We start from the raw sequence: 16,336 nt of genomic DNA on the forward strand, positions 1-16,336 counted from the left end.
CTGTATTTTGATGGCAGCCATTTAATGCAGATTCTATCAGATCAACCACGAATCAGACCTCTCAGATAACAGCTGATGGTGGTTTGTACAACATGAACATGTCTGTCAGTTATTCATCGAACCAGTATATGACCTCAGTTTGGGTCATATTTTATGCATTTGTTCTTTCATTTAAATGAAGTTTTATTTAAAAAAATAAATAAATTAAATGAAAGGAACAAAAAGTCATTTTAGGGTTTTAGTCCCATCAAACATCATAATCCAACAAAACAATCTATTATCAAAAAGATCCCAAAAGAAACCAGAAAACAGACAAACAGAAAACACTTGCACATAAAATAAAAAAAAAAAGAAATAAAAATGTGGATTACAGTTTTAAAATTAACTACGATACATACGATGCACAGTTCACACACAGCTGCCAATTCATTATCAGGGCCTCTGGTGGAAAAAATGTTTTACTGTTTGGAAATTTCAACATTTCTTGTCTTTAAATCAATCAAATCTATTTTTCAATTGACAAGTTTTTGACAGGATTAATTAATTAGTTTAGTTCAGGTATTCATTCTGTGGTGCGTTCAGGTGTTCGCCCCATGGTGTGTTCAAGTGTTCATCCTGTAGTGTGTTCAGGTGTTCGTCCCGTGGTGTGTTCAGGTGTTCATCCTGTGGTGCATTCAGGTGTTTGTCCCGTGGTGTGTTCAGGGAGCGTCTGACCTCAGTTTGACTCCGATCGTTGTCTTCATGCGTTCTGACTCTTCATGTCAGCGTGCAGAGCTGAAAGTTGAGCTCTCAGATTCTCATCAGCTGTTCTGCACGGCAGAAGTTCATCAGAACATCAAACACCATCATCATCATCATCAGCATCATCATCATCTCACACGCTCCGTTCTGCATGGATGAAGATCAGTCCTGTCGTCCTCCCACACATGATCAAGACGTGATAATCTGTTCTGTGCTGTCAATAGATGATTATAAATCACTGAAGAAGAAGAATCCATGTCGAGCCAGAAGGTTGTCAGATATTTTTTAAGCTGTGAAATGATGACACAACTGTAGAAACATGTCTTCTTCACAGGAAAGATGTTCCAGGTTATTTTCATTCAAGAATATGTTTGAAAAAATACTTGAAAAAGATCCTCAATCTGCACAACAAACAAAAACCTTGTTCTGTCAATAATACACCAAATTTCACTGAAATTAACATTTTTGGGAGATTTTCTAAAGAAGACAGTCAGGACTGAAGATGCTGTTGGAGTTAGACTTGGACAATCAATCACAATCCATTCAAAATGACTGTTTTTTTTTTACTATAACATGCAGCTCTAGTTTATATTGAATCATGCAGCACAGATCGTTCGTTTGTTCTGCTCTAACAGCAAAACTTTTGTTCTCATTTCTGTCAGTTAAAATAACAAATAACATTAAACTGTGTCCTGAGAACACGTGAACAAAGCCGTCTTTTGAAGATAAAATGTGAACAGTAAAATTATTCCCCCAACTGATGTAATCATACATAACAGTCACATAACTGCACCTCCTGAGGGATCAGCATCACTTTCACAGAGGTTTAGATAAATCTGGATAAACTGTTAACTGATTATAATCTGTTCCTGATCTTAACTACACTGTAAAAACACAAAGGTTGAGAAAACTCCAAACCTCAAGGCAGCAGGCCTGCAATAGATTCTTAAGTTTTGAGCCCAACTCAGATTCTAAAGTTAGTTTTACCAACTACTGATCTTTAGTTGAGATAATTTACTTTTCTTCTTTAGATAAACTTAAATCTTTGAATGTTTAAATGTTCAATTTACACTATTTAACTTTTCAGGCACAAAAAAGACAGCAGCTTACTGTGACCAGATTTTTTGGAAAAAAAAAAAAAAAACTTTCTAAAACTCAAAAATTCAACTTTATCTAAAGAAGAAAAGTAAATTGTCTCAACCAAAGAGATGCAGTAGAGTGCAGATGCACATGAGACATCAGGGACAATCTGTGAGATTTTCTGTTTATTTCATGGATCCTTACTGAAGTTAAGTGAAATTTACGAAGTAATTTGAAATGATCTTTTTGATTAATTAGAATTTTGTTACCTGTACATGAAAGATGATTCTGTTACATATAAAACAACCACGTTGCCACCTAAATGTCCAGGTTTGTACCTGATTTTACTTAAAATAAGACAATGAATGCCTGTTTCCATCTCAGAAAAGGTTGGTGGACTGAGACAGTGATGGAAAATGTGTGTGTGTACGTGTGTGTGTGTGTGTGTGTGTGTGTGTGTGTGTGTGTAACAGCTGGGATGTTTTGTACTTCAGACGACCCACGGAGTGAAGGAGTAGTTCTTATGAAATCAGATGTTTGTCTGAGCTTCTGTTTAGAGAAAATTCAGTGTGTGTTTGTGTGTCTGATAGTTAATGTTTCTTTGTCTGTAAACTGTCTGTCAGCGGTGGTGTGATGCTGCTGCAGAAGGACAAACACTTCATACACTCAGCAGTTATGTAATCTGAAGGAAGAACTGGACTCTGACTGGATTTAATGGACACTGATGAACAGTTTGACGTCTCACTGAAGGTCCTGAGCTGCAGGTAGAGATCAAAACACACAGTCTCCTTCATGGTGTCAGAGTTCAACTGGACAATGAACTGAAAATTATCTGTGTGTCCCTTTTCTACATCTTAGTCAAATCCAGATGTTGGTGACTGTAAGGTCACCCAGGCACCCCAGCTCCTCCGGGTTATCTCAAGATGTTCCCAGGTCAGATGGGATGTACAGAATAACGGATCTCCTGGAGCTCAGCTGCTTCTCAGAGCTCCTCACTCTGTCTCTGAAGCACCGCTTTTTCCACCAACATGCAGTGGGTTCTGTTCCGTGTACCTAATTTTGTTTCAGAGCATTTCAAGCGACAAATAAATTGGTCCCCAGTTGGAACCAAAACGAGAACTTTATTAATCCTGAAGGAAATTCTTGAAATAACAGTAGAGGGAAGATACAGTCACAATGCAGCTGTTGTGTGTTCGACTTTCAGTCTTGCTGTCATCCAACCGATTTCACGCTCCGAACAAACTGGTGTGCATCAAAAGTCATGATCTGATGAAGCCTGCAGTACGTCATCGTCTGCATAGAAACTCATCCAAAATGATGAATCTCCACACAACCTGGTTTATTGCAGCACAAAGCGGCAGCATCGCGTGGCGTCGCGTCATCTGAAGCGTGTCATCTGATGCTGGCTGCTCACAGCACGTTGACCTGGAGGTCGTCTCCAGGTAGAGTTTATGTTTGAGGTGAAAAGAAGGATGAAGTGATGACAGACAGGCTTCATGCTCTTTACACACACACACACAGATCTACACTGTGATGGAGTGTGTGTGTGTGTGTGTTTCTTTAATCTAAGCTCATATTACCACAGCTCAGTTCAGACCAGCAGCAGCTCTGCAGGGTGTTTGTCGACATGTTGCTGCAGGTTTCAGGTTGAAGGTGAAATATGAAACAGGAAGTCCACTTTAAAGAGTTTAAACTGAACAGAAACACCAGCAGCAGGACTTTTCTCTTCATCTACATTCTGTGATGATAAAAACTCAGCATCACTGTTTTTTTCATATGTAGGCATTGATTAGTAGAAGACAGATTTCTGACAGGGACTTAAATATTCTTCATGTTGTTTCCAGAAAGCTCGCTAAAAACACAAAACGTAAATGAGACATCTTTGAAGTTAGAACAATTTAGGATTGACGTTTGCATTGACTTTAGAGCTGAAAGAATTCATCAGTCTAATTGATGAATTGAAAGCAGAAATTAATCTGCAAGGGTTCTGATAATCAATAATCAATCGTCACTTGGCTGATACCTGTCAGGTACTTTAGCAGTTGTTTCCATCTGATTTGAAGCAAACTTTTGAAATTTCACCAAAAAAAGAAAATGCTAATTATTTTCCAGATATTTCTCATGTTGCTCAGTGTTTTGGAGCAAATGAACGCGTTTCATCAGAAGTTTGTGGTATAGGCCGAATTAAAGGGATAGTTCACCCAAAAATGAAAGTGCAGTCATTATCTGCTCACCCTCATGCTGATTGAAGGTCAGGTTTAGTTTTTTAGTCCACAAAACACTGCTGGAAAACAGCGCTGTAGAATCTCCCAAACAATGGAAGTGAATGGTGACCAGTTTTCAAATGTAATAGGGTCTGATATTCAGTCAAGTCATTTCTGATTTGAGCACAGCTCTGTTCAGGTCAGAGGATTTCCTGCATGAATTCAAACTGAGTTTGTTGGAGACGCTCTTATGCCCATGTGCATGCGATCGATCGTTATTGTCACAGCATGATCATATCAGACCTGCAGGCTGATCATAACATCACAATAAAGACATTTTAATTGTTTTAGAAGAGAGGGATTTGGAGTTTTTGTGTAAAACACACAGACCCACAGAGCTGTGATCATGTGTGTGTCCAATCTGCAGACACACAGCCGGCAGAGTGGAGGTTAGTTTTAATAAGACCACTGGGGGAACACACACACACACACACACACACACACACACACACACACACACACACACACACAGAGTCAGGGTGTAACCAGTGTAAGGTGATATATATATCAGCACTTTGAGCATGTTTAAACCAGACGACACTGGAACTTGTAAAACAGCTATAACAACACACACACACACACGTAGACACCATATATAAGCACGTACACACACACACACACACACTCCTCATATACATCATGTGAGTCAGAAACACAGATCTTATTGTTCAGCTTCAACCTTCAGAGGAAATCTGTTCCAGCTGGATGATGAAGCCCCGCCCACCTCCACCCTCTTCCTCATACCAACACCACCATGACCCGTCAACACCAGAACCACGTCGGGCTGAGAACCACACCAGCCAGTTTAAAAAGGTATAAACCCGGAAGCAGGTGGGGGTCTGCAACCTGTGGCCCCGGAGCCACATGTGGGTCTTTAGTTCCCCTCCAGCGGCTTCAACAAAAAATTAAATGGAAACAAACATTTTAATTTTCATTTATCCTTGCAGTAAGTCTACAAACTTTCAAGGCAACAGACTGCAATAGATTTTTGGTTTCATTAGGTTGCAGACCCCTGAACTAACCAAACCATGCCCGTGCTACTGACTTTCATTAAGTCAGTCGGTTCCAAATCTCAGAACCTGAGAGCTCATGTGGACGACAGACAAGAGAAACAGTAGTTTGTCAGTGGATGTAGACGGCTGTGTACATCCTGGTCTCCACGGGACACAAGAACAAGATGGAAACCTCCATGCTGAAAACAGGAAGTTAGCATCAACGGTACCACCTTTTCTTTTGCAGTGATTTATACATTTAAATATCAGGGCTCGCCTCTTCACATGCAAATGTTCCACCAAAAGTTACTCTCCAACACCACTGCTGCATTCTGGGCGTACAACCGCCAAAGACGACTGTGACTGCTTCAGAGACATACAAAGAAGAAGAGTGGTTTCACCCCTACAGCAGAATGATCTTGTGTGGAGTCAGACTTTTCTTCAGTGTTCAGCTCTGCAGTTTGTTCAGGTCACAGAGACTCAGGGCTGAGGAAAATAATGATTCTCAAGGATTCATAAAGAAACTACATTGTTTACTGCTTCCTATGTGCACATGTTCCCTGATTTGTGGACATGCTCACCTCTACCAGCACTGAATTCCTGGCATCGGGAAATGTGAACAGTATCCTAAAAACACCAACACTTTCACAATGACACACTACACAGGATTAAACTTTAATGCTGCACAAATGTCATGTTGGACAAGACGGAGTCAGATGAAGGGGAGACTCTGTACAGACCTAAAGTCTTAAAATGAGTGTTTCATGCTCACGCTCAGTTTGGTTCCTCCAACCTGATCAGAGAGCAGCGCAACCATCACACTGCAGTTGTGTGTTCGCTCTGTTTTCTCTCTGGTTTGGTCGCCTCTGACCCTTAAAGGAAATAATTGATCTGCAGATTGTGTAGCTTCAGTCTTGTCACAGACACGAAAAGTCTCCCTCAGCTTCATGTTGACGTGATGTCACACCGATGATCTGCAGAACAGATGATGAACTCTTTCACTCTGAACCTGCTGAGTCAGAGAACCTCAGATTCTTACCTGCTCTGATACACCTGGGGGATACGGAACCTGCCTTTAATATACCTGGCACGTGTGTGTGTGTGTGTGTGTGTGTGTGTGTGTGTGTGTGTGTGTGTGTGAACAGTAGCAGTATTGTGTGAGTGTGTGCAGGCTGTAATCTGAGCTCTGCACTCACATTTTTCTCCTCTCTGCTTGTTGGTTGGTTCACTCAGAGGAGTTCTGCGGCTCGTTTTTACAGACTGTCAGTGAACTAACCCAACATCTAAACTTTGTTCATGTAAAAACCTGCAGACAGGAGTTGGTACTCCTGCTGGTTCTCCAAACTGGGGGCGTGTCGACCGTGTAGGTTAGTGTTTTCTGGGGACCTGCTTTTTTTTGGAGTTAAACATAAGTGACCAATGTACTGACATTTCTGCATCACCTGGTATCATCTTGATGTATGCATATACACGATACTTGATAATTGAGAAATAACTGCATTTAAGCTGAGTTAACAGGCCACTACATTGTTTTATTTTCTCTCACCAAGAAAACAAACCTGGCATGTCTCAAAATTTAAAGGTAATTTACTGAAATAGATTCAAAAAATCGTATTTCAGTGAGCTGGTTTTCTGTTATTTGGGTGCTTGAAATTTAAATACTTGGTGGGAGTTTAAAATTGAAATATTAAAGTTTTTTTTTAAAGAAGAAAAGTAAATTATCTCAACAAATCATCATTAGTTGGAAAACTTTTAAAACTGGAGAGTTTGAGTTGGGCTCAAAAGTCTATTTATGTAAGTTGCCTTGAAATTTAGAATTTTTTCACACTGCAACATTTTAACCTACTTCATAAATGAGGCCAAATTAGTGCTTTTAGGTGGGATAATGAGCTCTTCTTTTTCATCCCATCAGTCAAATGATACACACATTTTAAATTATTTACAAAAGCTGTACTGCAGATATAAATCTTAGATTTTGCAGAATTTCTTCCACAGTCTTCTATTAATTTGGTGACCCAAAGAAAATATCTTGTGACCCACCTGAGGGTCTTGAGCCAGTGTTTGGGAATGACAGGTGTAGGAGGAAAAAGTCAGGAACTTTTCAGAGTGCAGAACTGAGGAAAAACAACTCCAAAGTTTTCTTGTTGTCAAGCCAAAATGTTTGCAGGCAGATAATTGGATATGATGCAGTTTTATATCTTTATATCAGGTTATTGTTTCTACATATTGATCCTGACCTCTGATTTGACCTTTGACCTTGTATAAAAAGCAATATTCTGCATCAGAAAGTGGTGAAAAATGAATCCTGTCACAATCTTGTCAGTTGAAAAATAGCATAGTTCCAAACATGTTCGGTCCTATCTCTCCTGTAACAATTATTTTCTTTACTGATTAATCTGTTGATCATTTTCTCCATTAATCATTTAATAGACTGACAAGCTGACCGACTCATTTAAAACATGCATGCATCAAAGTTTCCTCCATGATGATATCCTCAGATGTCTTTTTAATTTTGAACCAAAACCCAGAGATTTTGGTCTGCTGTGATTAAGTAGAGCTCTGCCTCTCTCACGACACAATATTCAGCTAAGTCAAGGATTGTCCTCGTTCCCCTGCAGGCACATCTGGGTCAAATATGCTCCCTATTTCTGTCTTTTCTTTCTTTCTAAGATTTTCTTTCTTTATGTCTTCATGATAAATTCTTCATCTGCTTAAACACAGATGTTTGTACTTAAACTGTTGATGGGATTCTTTGTAAATATGAAAGCAGAAACCGCAGCACAACAGAACAAATTCAGTACTTTTTCATAATGTATATGATGTTTCTGGTGAGCTCCTGGTGCTTTTGCAAACTTGGTATAAAACTAAAAGTTGGATTTGACGTTCAGCTTCTCCAGTTTAATAATAATCACAAAGAATTATGTAGGTTTAACTCTGGTACATTCAGTCTAAGTTCCTTCCTCTTTCTTGCTGAAATGGAGCAGAACAAATATAAGTCTGTTCATGAAAGCACTTCATTGTTGTTAAGTGTGGTGTTGTGAGTTTCTAACGTCTTTGCGTTTTCTGTTTACAAAATGAGAATAAAACCAGATTTAGCAGGAAATGGGCCTTTTCAAATCCAACTGGGCTAAATCGTATTGTGCCAAATTTAATTTACATCATCACTTTGAGCCTGACGAGCCACGCCTGAGATGGAGTGGGGCCAAAGCGAGCCCAACCCGCCTCTAAGCGGCTGTGGTGACATCTCACCAGCCACGGCCAACCCGTGAAAAGCCTCCTTTAGTCTCTTTATGTTCAGCTCTCAGTCTTTTGTAGCGTATAATTGAATCTTTGTGCTTTGTGACAATGTTTGTACTTTCAGGTATCTGCTTTATTTTACTGTTTCATATTCACTTTCAGCTGTCAGAGTCGTGTCAAGTTACTGATGAATGAAAACATTTCCTGTTTGTGTTGCTTCATAATAAAAGTGTTTAAATAACAAAACAACAAGCAACTTTTATTGTGAAGAATTTAAGGAAACACCATGTTTATCCCAGGGACAGTTTATCCATCGTTTTTCAGCCACTTGACTTGAGCCTCCTCGAGCTCATCCTCAGTTAAAAGACACACCTTCAAGCATGTCACCCTGTTGTCATGGAAATACAAACCCCTGCCGTGCTGGTCTGACGTGACAAACAGAGTCGAGCCAGACCAGCTCTGTGTTTGGAAAAGGGACATTTGTACAGAGTTCATGTTTTAACAGGTTTGCAGTAAGGTAGCACTCAGATCTACATCGTGCTGAATGAAGTGTAACTAATGGATGCAGCATCAATAGAGACCAAACTGCACAGGATTGAAACTAGAGTAAAAACATGACTGTTTAAAGATATAATATGCACTTATTACTTGTGACCCACTGCCCTCTGCCTGTTATTCCTTATTTTCTTATTATTTTGCTGCTCGGGACCCTTTACCAGCACCAAAAGTCAGCATTTGACATCCTGGGAATGAGATTCAACAATCATCTGCCTTTCTAGTGTGTTTATTATGACAGCTCAGACAAACCCGACTCATTCTACTTTCACTAAACTGCTACAGAACAAAAGCCTGAGTTTTATGAAACTTTGGTTCATGTAAAAAAGATGAAGAACTGAAAAAAATTCTGTCATAAAACTCAGAAGCCGACCTGTTAAACCCTGAACGTGCGAAGAAGCTCCATGTTTGGAGAAGTCATTCCTCTCTGGTTGTTTGACAGCTGAGTGTATTTCTGTCAGTGTGAAGCGACTTTAAAAATGTCCGGTGTGATAAATGATTATCGGCTGCAGAGCGAGGAGTGTTCTGTCTGTGCTGTCTGACAGGAAGTCCTCCAGCAGCTGATAGCTGGTTAGTAACAGTTTTATGGCCATTCAGACGTGCTAATCATTGACTGGTCCTGACAGGCCTGAACATTAAACCTCTTATCACCGACACTCTGAGGCTGAACGCAGTTATGCAACAGTGAGGCTGAAAAAAAAAAATACTCTTCAGTGCGTCTCCAGGCTGTCCTCACTGTGAGCTGTTAGAAGACAAGAGTCTGTCAGGACTTCAGATTAATTTAAGGGTCAGAACAAAGCAGGCAGAGGCCAAATTCAATGTTCTCATATTGTTTATTTCATGTTGTGTGAGGTTCTGCGGCACGCTGTCACATATTGACAAATGAAAACTTGGCTTCATTTGATTAAAACAATGGGAAAAAATGAAATGTTGACAAACTGAGAATGATCTGAGCAGCAGAAGATTTGACAAGTTGATAAAATATGTTTCTGACACAGTAGCCGTGTTTCCACTGGGGTGTTTTATGTGTAGTTTGATGAAAAAAAAAAGTTTTTAAAATTGCTTGAGATGTTTTTTGCATTTTTGAAAGAGTTAATGCTCTTAATGGATGGAGATGGAAACACTTTATAAGAATAAGATCTAATGTAGTGAACATTTAAATCACATTCTGATCAGCTGTTTCCACTCTGACAGAAGAAGAAGAAGAAAAAGAAGAATCTGTTTAGTTCACAAAAACACCTAAAAAAAACCTCTCTACATTTTTCTCTGGTTTTGTTTCCAGTTGGCAACTCTTTTCTTCTGCTGCTGTTTATTAAAGTGATAGTTCATCCAAACATTAAAATTCAGTCCTTACCTCCTCACCCTCATGCTGACTGGAGGTCAGGTTTAGTTTTACAGTCCATTAACCTCTGCTGGAGTTTCACAGGAAAACAGAATCTCTCAAACAATGGAAGTGAATGGTTGAAAGCAGTTTGAAAATGTTGCTGCTGCTTCTGTTGTGTGAAGAAATGAAAACATGTTTCAGCTTCTCAGGAGGTCAGATGGTTAAGATGAGATAATCGATGGAACAAAGAGTCTTTTACAATGAAAAGTGAGCAGGACTCAATGAAAACTAACGAGCTGACGGTGGGGACGTAAAGATTCAGTCACACAACATGACTGTCAAAGAGGTCAGACGACTGCGCTGTTCACACGACTCTGTTTGAGTAACATCACTTGATCAAGCCTTTTCTAACATTCCACACTACAAAATAAGTAATAAAAGTATGTATGATTCGTGCTGATATCGTATTGGATCAATATCGGTATCCGCCAGTACTCAAGGCTGCAATATCGGTATGGTATCGGAAATGAAAAAGTTGTATCACGACATCCCTAATTTGCACGTTGAGAGGCGAGCTCTGGTATTGAAATGACTACATCATTGGTGTTAGCTTGTTTACGTTCACACCATTAGCATCCCAGGAACCAATTTGCTGTTTTCAGTGTGTAGGTTGCAACTCAGAGATTTTTTGTTCTTTTCCTGGCGACTTTGAAAATGTACTTGGAGCAAGTGACCAAATGGCAGGACTTACACCCCTTTGACCAGGAGGAATCCCCGACCTCTCCAAAAAACCATGCGCTAAAAGCTAGATTAGATTATTAATACTGGAGCATCAGTGTGCGGCATGTTACTGTTGTAGCTGCTGAAGGTTAAATGAGTTTGAACAGTTCAAAACTTTCTAAACAAAAACCTGATTCCAAAAAAGTCGGTAGTTTTTTATGTATTTATGTTGGTAAAATATAAATAAAAACAGAAAGAATTTGCAAGTCCTGTTTGACGTCTATTCAGTTGAGTGACTGTATATTTACAAAAAACACGTTTATCCGTTTGAACATTAGATATCTTGTTTTTATGCTGTATTCTTTAAAATACAAGTTAGAAGGTTTTTGCAAATCATTGCATTCTGTTTTTATTTATGTTTCACCAACTTTTTTGTGTTGAATACTAATTTATAACTATTGCTCATTTTTTCTCTACTTGAGCATCTCTGACTGCTGCTCTGGTGTTCTTGCCTCTCTCCTTCTCCTCCTGCCTTCATTAGCTGCAGCTCATTGCCTGTCTCTCCGTCTCCAACACGACCAGACACTAAACTTGCTTGATATCTTTGGCGCGTCTGTGAGGCACGGCGAGCTCTTCGATCAGCTCTTTGAACAGTTCACACACGACGATCGGGTGCTGATTTGACTCGGTGTTCAGCTGGTCAGGTAGAGAGGATGAACACACACTTCCTGACAGTTTACAGGAAGCTGCAGCAGCACGTGGACGTGAACCTGAACTGTGAGGAAGTCCAGACTTTAATACTGTGACCTCTGACCTTTGACCTGCTGCAGGAACCAAACCAGCAACATAAAAGACTTAGATGATCCTTCACATTGTTCTGTTTATCTTCCTCTGGGCTCTCACTGAGTGTATGTGTGTGTGTCTTCCTCTGTCGGCACAGAGGTGGACGAACAAGGCAACATCTGGAGGCCTCACATCCTCTGCCATGCGCCCCTCAGAAAGCTTTTATTTTGAAAGTGTAATCCTGGAGGAGTTCTGTCTTCTGACGCAGCAGCTGAAGCAGGAGGTGACATCACTTCCTGTCCTGTCCTCTGTGTGTGTGTATTATCGGCTTCTGCAGTGTTCTGATGTGATGAGTAACTGAATCATATTTCCTCTCTGATTATTCTGCGTCACGTCTGTTTCTGGTTTGACTCCATCGTGTTTTTCTTCTTCAGATTCACTCTTCAGATGTTTCACACTCTGACAGTAAACACATGTTGATCTGACTCAGTCTGACTTCCAGTTGTTGAGGATATGACTGTCTCTGAGCTTGTAAATATGACCCCAAACTCTCTTTAACATTTCCTGAAGTGTCTGGAAAAACACAGAACTTTAGAAACACAAAAGGCGTTACATGTCAGAAGTATTCTGGTCAGTCTGGCCTTTACATTGTGGATTTTGTCTCCTCAGCTCTACCAGCCTACACTGGATTTTTTTAGCCTGGTCTACAGCTGCACATTGTAGAATCCACAGTTTTAACAGTGAACCTGTTTTGTGCAGCGATCAGCTGAGCTGACAGAGCGCACTGGACGCGCTGCTGTGTGCGCCGCTGCAGCCAGCACGTGTGTGTTTCTGGAAGTCATTAATGTTTACTCCAACTGCTGCTGTGTCACTTGAACCGTTTGTCGTAACCTGTGGTATTTTCTAGAAAGTCGAGGAGAACTATACCTCCGTCACTGTGGAAGCTCTTCTGTTCTAGTGATGTCCCTACTTCAGAGGTCCACTTTAAAATAAAAAGACATCAGTCCAGAAATAAATTAAATGACAGGAGGAGGAGCCACTTCACAGAAAAACACGATGTCATTGTAATTATTACTAGCAAATATTGGTGGAGGTGAAAAAGAAGCCACATACGATCTGTGGACAGGATTAAAATACCTGACGAGAGCAGGTGAGGTTAAAATCTGGAGAGGCTGTTTAAATCAGTATTAGAGGAGCAGGAGCAGTTTGTGGTCACTTTAACAACCGTACACATCTGTATCACCACAGCTGTCCTGCAGACACAAGTCCAGTCTGCTGAGGCAACAGACATCTTTGTTTCAGTCATGTTGCTCTGAATCAGCTGCGACTCCACTTGCTGTGACATCATCTGATGACATCACAGCCCTGACAGTCAGAGAGGATCCTCCCTGAACATTAACTGACCTCAGAGCAGCTCTGCAGTCCCTGGAGAGTAAACTGACTGTGTGAGGGGACAGTTTGTTGGACTCTTTGTCCCTCACTGAGGACTGACAGACTTTTTCCCATCAACACCCTGCTGTCAGTTTGACTTTGTTAGAAAGTTTACTGATGTTCACAGGAAGATAAAGGTCAGTAAAATGAGTCATAAATTGGGTATAAATTGAGAGAAATTTCAAATATGTTTCGTTGTAATCACCACCAACTACATGAAAATGGTTCTTGCTAATTATCACATAATTAACCATGACATTTGTGGCTCATTTCTAAGAAAATTCAAATATATTTCCTGGTAATTACCACCTACTTAAACCATGAAATTATGGGACCTGTTTTTTTCTTTTCACTGTGGTCTTGTATTGTTTTTTTTTACATTGATGTTGTGTGCAAGTTTAAAAATCTATATAATTATAATAATCCTGGTAGAAACCTGAGGATCTGTGAGACTGGTCTCGCTGGTCTCAGTGGTCTCAGTGGTCTCAGTGGTCTCGCTGGTCTCGCTGGTCTTGCTGGTCTCAGTGGTCTCGCTGGTCTCACTGGTCTCGCTGGTCTCAGTGGTCTCGCTGGTCTCACTGGTCTCACTGGTCTCGCTGGTTTCAGTGGTCTCGCTGGTCTCACTGGTCTCGTTGGTTTCAGTGGTCTCGCTGGTCTCACTGGTCTCGCTGGTCTCGCTGGTTTCAGTGGTCTCGCTAGTCTCGCTGGTCTCACTGGTCTCGCTGGTTTCAGTGGTCTCGCTGGTCTCACTGGTCTCGCTGGTTTCAGTGGTCTCACTGGTCTTGCTGGTCTTGCTGGTCTTGCTGGACTTCAGTGTCCTCTCACTGATGTGTTCCTGCAGCTTTTAAACAAACGAAGCAGCTGTCTGAAGATGTTGAATATTGAATATTTACCACAGAGACGAGGATCAGCGATTCTGTGGGAACCTCCGGCTCCGTCCCTCTGTCTCCCTCAGGGCTGCTTTGATGTTCAAATCAAACGAACCCTCCTCCAGAGCGCTGTGATGAACATCTGTTAATGCTAATTATTCTGAATGAAGAGCTTCATTGTGGAGGATCTGACCTTTAAAGTCCCCTGAAAAACAACAATAAAGTCCAGATTTGACAGTTTCAGGAGAAATTCTCTGCTGCTGTCAGCAGGGGAAAAAATTACAGTATTAAAAACCACAGAGGAGAAATGTATATGTATATATGTTTTAATGTGTGTCAGTAAATCACAAACCCAAACTGTTATTAATGACCATTTATTCTCTTCTCTGTCATCAACCGATTTAAATAAAGTCTCTTCTCTTGAGAAGTCTGACAAATTTTTATCCTTCTGTGTCAATAAAGTTTGTAGCATTAGAACCTAAATTAGATGATTTCCAGTTATCCAGTTATATGAGCTGTTTTTTTTGTTTATCCCAGTCTTAGGATGATTAATAGTTTTAATAGATGATTAGAATTAATAGATGATCAATAGACTGGTTTAGACTGGTTCTATCTATCAATTAATCGTTATTGAGTTATTTTTCAAGAAAAAAAAGGCCAAATTCTCTGATTTCAGCTTCTTAAATGTGAATATTTTCTGGCTGAATATCTTTGAGTTGTGGACAAAACAAGACATTTGATAACTTTAGGAAACATTTATCGACATTTTACACCCTTTTCTGACAAACTACAGACAAAAATAATCAACAGATTAATCAAAGATGAAAATAATTGTTAGTTGCAGCCCTAGTTCAGAGACAGAAAATCATTTTAAACAGTCAGAATAACTGAAAACTTTTCATATACAGTATAAAATACTACACTCTAAAACGTAGTGTACTGTAAATATTTGGGTTGTGTATATATACAGTATATTCTCATGAAATCAAAATTATGACTTTTCTCAGACAAAATTATCAGCAGCATTCTGAACATTTTATTTTACTTTTCCGATCAAAAGTTTATTCGTCAGTGGGAAACATTTCTTTTTGGCATCTGGACCCTGAAAATGAAGCAACATGTCGTGAGTCATCATCACAGGTTTCATGTCTTAAACCAAAGAGGATTTAGATTTTATTACTTTCATACAAAAAAACAATCACAGAGGCTGTTGTGTTGCACAAACATGCATTTTTCTTCTTTCCTGTTCATGATCTCATGCTTATGAGATTCATCTTGTAATCCTTTAAACATTAAAACTTGATATCAGCTGCTGCAGAGACAAGAGCAGCTCTGCCTGCAGCTGCACAGCAGCACCACAGGATGTCTTTCAAACCGCTGCTGCTCCGGTTGATCTATGAAAAGAAAACCTTCAAACAAAAGTAAATAAATGTTTAAAGAATCAGAACAAATCTTTAATGTCCTCTGTCTCCTCCTCGTCTCCTTCAGTCCTGGAGATCCTGCAGCTGGTGAAGAAGCGGGACCTCCTCCTGGCCGACACCCACATTCTGGAGCTGGAGCAGGAGTGTAACGAGTCCGCCGCCGCCGACCGTGGCGCGGCACCGCAGCCGGAGGACATCACCAGCCCGAGCGTCAAAGACGGCGGGCGGAGGAAGGCGAAGGATGTGGAGCTGCTGTATGAGGAGCTGCAGAAGGAGCTGTGGGCCGTCGTCAGAGAGTCCCTGAGGTCCCCGACGGCCGGCCCCAACCTGGGCCTCGTGGTGCAGGTGAGTGCTGAACGCTGTTACTGTGGTAACAGTAACATCATAGTGACAGCAGGGATGGGGAGAGTACAGGAGTATTTGTGTGTGTGTGTGCGCAGGTGCTGCAGCAGGAGGAGCAGGCTGATAAAGACTGGGCCCGCAATGAGCCAGCGGCCCCTGGGGGCCCGAGGCCTCGCCGTCTGAAGCAGAGGTGGAGGGAGGCGGTGGAGGAGGCGGCGGACGGTTCGCTGCCTCAGAGGGCGGAGTTCACCGCTGGGGAGCTGGACGGGTACCTGGACCGACTCCGAGCCCGTGTGGTCGAGGACCTGGGGGCCGCCAAGAGGAACGTGGTGTCCATCTACCCCGAAGAGTACCAACCGTTCCAGGTGAGAACACACAGAACACACACATGGACACTGATGGTGAGGATCACCAAAGATCATCACCTCATGTGTGTCTGTACACTCTTAGAAATAAAGGTGCTAACTAGAACCATAAAGCGTTCCTCAGCTTGTCCTAAAAGGAGAACCCTATTTGGGTGGTGGTAGAACCTTTTATAAAGGTTTCACTTGGAACCCTTTCAAAGAGTTCTATCTAG

At 41.0% G+C, this 16,336-nt stretch overlaps 1 protein-coding gene across 2 annotated transcripts in view; it reads left to right on the forward strand.

Annotated features, from left to right (window-relative positions):
* The window catches only part of LOC146328703 (exocyst complex component 3-like protein 2), a 63,269-nt gene that overhangs the window by 35,707 nt on the left and 11,226 nt on the right, over positions 1–16,336 (forward strand). For both annotated transcript variants that reach the window (XM_084717692.1, XM_084717691.1), the window contains exons 4-5: positions 15,485–15,762; positions 15,858–16,124. In XM_084717692.1, the coding sequence (XP_084573818.1) occupies positions 15,485–15,762; positions 15,858–16,124 (545 nt within the window). The remainder of the gene's footprint in view (positions 1–15,484; positions 15,763–15,857; positions 16,125–16,336) is intronic.

The sequence above is a fragment of the Lutjanus erythropterus genome, chromosome 4, assembly GCF_056507025.1.
Source record: "Lutjanus erythropterus isolate fLutEry1 chromosome 4, fLutEry1.hap2, whole genome shotgun sequence".
In the NCBI taxonomy this organism is placed as follows: Eukaryota; Metazoa; Chordata; class Actinopteri; order Lutjaniformes; family Lutjanidae; genus Lutjanus; species Lutjanus erythropterus.